The sequence below is a fragment of the Sardina pilchardus genome, chromosome 15, assembly GCF_963854185.1.
Source record: "Sardina pilchardus chromosome 15, fSarPil1.1, whole genome shotgun sequence".
Classification (NCBI taxonomy): domain Eukaryota; kingdom Metazoa; phylum Chordata; class Actinopteri; order Clupeiformes; family Clupeidae; genus Sardina; species Sardina pilchardus.
In genome coordinates, this window is record NC_085008.1 from 28366673 (window position 1) to 28373012 (window position 6340).

General features: G+C 47.1%; 1 protein-coding gene across 1 annotated transcript in view; it reads right to left on the reverse strand.

Moving 5' to 3' along the window:
- Positions 1–2251: 2251 nt before the first annotated feature.
- gpc1a (glypican 1a) overlaps positions 2252–6340 on the reverse strand; it is a 15488-nt gene continuing 11399 nt past the window's right edge. Inside the window, exons 4-9 of the mRNA XM_062556912.1 lie at positions 5147–5312; positions 4480–4610; positions 3898–4029; positions 3533–3657; positions 2790–2965; positions 2252–2515 (exon numbers count right to left, since the gene is read on the reverse strand). Of these exons, the coding sequence (XP_062412896.1) occupies positions 2316–2515; positions 2790–2965; positions 3533–3657; positions 3898–4029; positions 4480–4610; positions 5147–5312 (930 nt within the window). The 3' untranslated portion in view covers positions 2252–2315. The remainder of the gene's footprint in view (positions 2516–2789; positions 2966–3532; positions 3658–3897; positions 4030–4479; positions 4611–5146; positions 5313–6340) is intronic.

Genomic DNA, 6340 nt, shown 5'->3' on the forward strand with positions numbered 1-6340 from the left:
ATGCACAGAAGGCTGTTCAGGAGCTCATTTGTTTCCGATGGGGCGTTAGCTTGTGTTGTACAGTATTTGCATCTTCTGTTATATTTTGCTCCATACATGTTCACTCCAGCACTGAAGATATGGTTTGCCCCATAATAACAATTTCAATTTTCAATACATTTCAAAAATCATTTTACATCGTACAGTAACATGCCGACATCACTAGGTGCAACAACCAAGCGAGTCCGTGTAGACACCAATTATATTAACAATAGCAGCAAGTTCAAACACACCTGGCTCCACCGGAAACAAATATGCTCCTGAACAGCCATCCGTGAATATAGCCTATTCTATTAGGACTTGGAAAGGTTGAACTTTCAAACACCAGATGGCGCTGTTAGTCCGGATAATAAAACGCGTTTTTTGAAAACTGTGCGACCACAAAGACTGTTTTGTGAAACACAGGGAATTTGTAAACACACTCAGGTTGTTTGTAGTGTTTAGTCAGGACATGAACGTGGATTCTGTATTGTCGAGTTGAGGAACATAAACTGTAAGCACAGGACTGGATTGGATTGGATGAGATGCAGGCTTGTCCAGTCTTTAGCTGCTTCATGAGACAACCAAGCGGAGGAAAAAAGACCAGTAGGCAGGCATGTTTTTTAAAATGTCCTCATATTAACAAACACATTGACAGACACCAAACATCTGCAACAGTTTTGACAGAACATGACCTGTCCCATGGTGTGGACAAACATTCAGGGTAAGATCAATTCCTGCAGTGGGCCTGTGTGTGTGTGTGTGTGTGTGTCAGAGAGACACAGACCTGTGTGTGTGTGTGTGTGTGTGTGTGTGTGTCTCTACTACTACAGCACCTCAATACGATGAAACCGCTACAAATTATCCACAAAGTAGCGGTATGTCTGGTTTTCAATCAACCAAAAAGAGCACTCCTTACCCCGCTGTCATTGAGCTCCACTGGCTACCAGGGGTGTGTTTCCCAAAACCATAGTTGGTAACCTGTTGGCTGGTTGGCAATGGGAAATTGTATTGCAACCATTAAAGTTGCTAACTTAGTTAGCAATTATGGTTTGGGAAACAGCCCTGAGCAGGGGCATCCTCTTGATGATCCAACATTTCCTCTCCTTACAGTACACTTGTAACAACCCAACACACCTAACATGCACATCCTTTCCTTCCTCTAACTCCCCTGCTGTGTGTGTGTGTGTGTGTGTGTGTGTGTGTGTGTGTGTGTGTGTGTGTGTGTGTGTGTACTGCTCTTGGGGGGTGTTTACGTGTCTTAGTAGAACAGTGTAAGACCTCTCAAGTGGATGCCTGACAGGAGACAACAGAAAGTAATAAATAAATGCACTGCCTGGTTTTTAAACACCTACACACACACACACACACACAACGTAGTGTGCTTTCACTGATATCCTTAAACACACATATACACATTCATGTGTGAGATGTGTACTTTCACTGACAGCCTTAACACAAACACATACATGTAAACACACACACACACACACACACACGTGTCAGACGTAGTGTATTTTCACTGATACCCTTAAACACACACACACACACACACACTCAGATGTCAGATGTAGTGTATTTTCTCTCACATTCCTACTTTCATGCGTAGATCCATTAGCAGCCCAAGGTGTGTAGAAATGTGTGTCATGGAATGTAACAAAGTGTGGTTGATGTGCGTGTGTATCTATGTGTGGATTGGGGTGTGTGTGTGTGACCACTCAACCTCTAACAGCTAGAGCAGCATCATCTACCTCAGGAGGATATTTGTGTGTGTGTGTGGGGGGGGGGGGGGTCAGTGATGCAGGTGTCAGTACCTGTCTAACATCAGTGTTTCAGATTCAGGTGTGTATGTCTGAATACCTGAAACCTGTCTAATGTGCATGACAGACCCAATACCTGCAGTGTGAATACCTGGTGAGTGTTAGACTCAGGTGTGCTAGAGCCGTGTGTGTGTGTGTGTGTGTGTGTGTGTGTGTGTGTGTGTGTGTGCGAAAACCAATCTCGTGTGTGTGGGGAGGGGTTATATTAACAGCAAAGTGAACAGGTCAGTAAAAACAGAGAGTGGTTAGATGTCACGAAACATTGTTACATTATCATGAAGTAAAAAAACACTCATCACTCTCAGTCACCGTAAGACATCCCTGTCTCAGAGTGTTTCATTTCCCCAGCATCCCCCCCCCCCCCCACACACACACACACCTCTCCCCCCCCACACCTCTTCCCCACTGTGGGAACTAAAAAACCCTCGCTGACATGGAAACTAAAAAAAGAGTCCTGGCCCTCCAATGGCCTGCCCATTACCGCCTGAGCAGCGCCCCGCTGGCCAATGAGAGCAGAAGGAGGCCGTGACATGGAAGGCCCTGATTGGCTGTTCCTTTCACTCTCTTGTTCTCAGGGGCGTAGTACCTGGGCCGGTTGCCCCTGGAGACCAGCACCCGAGAGTGGACACAGGCCTGGCCTAAACACAGGCCACTTCCTGAGCCGCTGATGTCATCACCTGGTGACAGGGCAAGGAAGCAAATTACAATTTAGGAAAAAAAAAAACAATACGTATCAAAACACACACAACTACACACACACATCAAAATATACATAACCACACACACATAAAAGTATACTCATCAAAACTAAAACAACCATCACATCACAAATCATCACATACATAAAACACACACAACTTACAAATAACTGCAACACACTCATCCAAACACACAAATACTGCACACACACACACACACACACACACACACACTGCACACACTGGTCCTCACTGTTGTCCTGGAAGTCCACGTCCTGTCCACTAAGGGCGGTGAGCAGTCGGCTGGTGGTGATCTTCAGCTGCATGATCTGCTGCCGGACGCTCATGTCTGGCTTGGTGATGTCCACGTCCACCTCGGGGTTGTTGATCTGGCTGGCCAGGCCGTCGCCCATCACCTCCGGCAGGTACCTGAGGACCAACCACGGCCGAGCCAATCAGCTGCAGCTCTGAGACCACACCCCCTCATGTAGACCAATCAGCTGCAGCTCTGAGACCACAACCCCTGAGGTAAACCAATCAACTGTGTGTGTGTGTGTGTGTGTGTTCATTTGTGCGTGTCTGTATGTGTGTGTGTGTGTGTGTGTGTGTGTGTGAGTGTGAGAGAGAGAGAGAGAACACCTGACTGTACCTGGCCTTAGTGTTGCTGTTCAAACAGTGGTGTGTTCATTTGTGTGTGTCTGTGTGTGTGTGTCTGTGTGTGTTCATTTGTGTGTGTGGGTTCATTTGTTTGTGTCTTTATGTGTGTGTGAGAGAGAGAGAGAACACCTGACTGTACCTGGCCTTAGTGTTGCCGTTCCAACAGTGGTGTGTTCATTTGTGTGTGTGTGTGTGTGTGTGAGAGAGAGAGAGAGAGAACACCTGACTGTACCTGGCCTTAGTGTTGCCGTTCTAACAGTGGTGTGTTCATTTGTGTGTGTCTGTATGGGTGTGTGTGTGTGTGTGTGAGAGAGAGAGAGAGAGAACACCTGAGTGTACCTGGCCTTAGTGTTGCCGTTCCAACACCTGTCTGTGCTAGTGGCAGCTTTGCTCTTGCAGAGGGCGACTGGAAGCTGAAGCCAGAACTCCAGCATCTCCTTCAGCTTACTGGACACATCAGACACCTGCACACACACACACACACACAGGGAGAGACACAGAGAGAGTGAGGCAGATATCACACACACACACACACATACACACACACACACACACATACTCACATACACACAAACACTGACACATTCATACACACAAACACACACACACACACACACACATAGACATGCATGTGTACACACACACACACACACACACACACACACACACAACAAATACACACGTATGTGCACACACACACACACCTGCACCTCCAGACGAACAGCAGCAGTAGAGCTGGTTTTGTAGTGCAACACTGTGATGCTCCTCCTCTTCCTGTCCTCAGAGTCCGTGCTCTCCGTCGGCTCTACTGTTGGGCTCCCACATGCCTGCCACACCTGCACACACACACACGCACGCACGCACGCACGCACGCGCACGCACGCACACACGCACGCACACACACACACACACACACACAATGACAGATGACTCTTGATGAGTCTGTGATCATTTCCAAGCTTGTTGGTGCAAAGTGACATCAAAGCTCTTGTATTTGAGTGAAAATACACTTCATGTGTGTGTTTTTGTTCTCCAGTCTGATATGTGACCCCATCTGAATGAGTGAGTGTGTAAAAATGTGATGAATGTTTTGATGCGACTTGTGTGTGTGTGTGTGTGTGTGTGTGTGTGTGTGTGTATACATGTGTGTGTGTGTGTGTGTGTATACTGTATATATACATGTGTGTGTGTGTGTGTGTGTGAGTGTGTGTGTGTGTGTATACATGTGTGTGTGTGTGTGTGTGTGTGTGTGTGTGTGTGTGAGAGAGGGGGTAAATATATCGTACCTTGTTTCTGAAGGCAGCCATGTTGTCCTGCAGGCTGAGCAGAGCTTCAGAGATCCACACGGGGATGGAGAACAGAACCGAGTCCAGACCTGGAGACGAGCCGAAGCTATCGGCCACCTCAAGCAGAGCATCTGAGGGAGGAGAGGGGGAGGATGGAGGGAGAGAGGGAGAGAAGGAGGAGGGAGGGAGAGAAGGAGAGAGGGAGAGAGAAGGGTAGGAGGGAGGGAGAGGAGGGAGAGAGAAGGAAGGAGGGAGAGAGAGGGAAGGAGGGAGAAGGAGAGCGGGAGAGAAGAGAGAGGTGGAGGGAGGGAGAGAGAAAAAAAACAGAAAAGGGAATGAATATACTGATAGGTCTTAGGGACCGAACACTGATATATTCCACAAAATGTGGAATATATTCTAACAAAGATTAGAATTTATGAATAACTGTATTACTTGTGTTTATTGTATAAAACAGCCCATTCAGTTTGAACCTCATACATAATTTGGTCTGTGTGTGTGTGTGTGTGTGTGTGTGTGTGTGTGTGTGTGTGTGTGTGTAGGTGTGTAGGTGTGTGTGTGTGTGTGTGTGTGTGTGTGTGTGTGTGTGTAGGTGTGTGTGTGTGTGTGTGTGTGTGTGTGTAGGTGTGTGTGTGTGTGTAGGTGTGTGTGTGCGGTGTGTGTTCACCGATCAGGCTTTCCCACTCTGCCTGCAGGTCGGCCTGGTTGGCGAGGCATCCCTTCATGACGTTGCTGCAGTAGTTGGGACACGGCTTCAGCCCACCCAGCCCCCGACACTGGCCACAGTACACCAGCTTCATAATGGCACGATTACACTCAGCACTCAGGGGAACCTGCACACACACACACACACACACACACACACACACACACACACACACACACACACACACACACACACACACACACACCACACCACACACACACACACACACACACACACACACACACACACACACACACACACACACACACACACACACACATTTTACTACATGTAGGACACAAATGAGGCAGGTCTGATCATAACACCACAGCAGATATTAGCACAGCAGATGTTATGGGTGCACTGCACTCCCCATGGTACACACAAACACAAAGGGATGAGCTTGAACAGCACTGAACAGTCAATAGTTTAGAGAAAGCACACGACACACACTGATAAACATGAGTACGATGATAATGAGTAGGACAAATGGCCAACAGCAGAGATGTGCTGTACACGACTAAGAGACTGGTGTTTAATCAGCTTTGGTCCATAAGCTTCATCTCGACACCAATCAAAACAACAGCCTGCTGTACTTCTGGGATGAGCACATAACAGCCTCACAGCTCTCATCAGAGATACGAATATCTGGATTTGCATTAGAAAACCTCTCTTCCTGCCATAAAGCGTTTTGTCTACCACCACATATACAGTACTAGCCCACATTTGCAGCAGTTCCAACCACCACATATACAGCACTAGCCCACATACAGTACTAGCCCACATTTCAAGCTGTTTCACACCCAGACCAACCTAGGACAGAAGGCTTTGTACCTATCAATGATATAAATAGCTAAATATAAATTAATTAATACAAATATATACCCCACTAAACAAGCACACATATTGTACATACATGTACAGACATACACATAGGCCTATCAACCACAGTCCAAACCTGTGGAATGCAAATAAGGACACACACACACACACACATTAAGGGCCACCAACTCTGAGACTTTGCGGACCATCTCTCCTGCTTTGGTCAGGATCTGTGTGAATGCATTGCATACGCTCGCTCTCACACACACACACACACACACACACACACACACACACACACACACACACACACACACACACACACACACACAC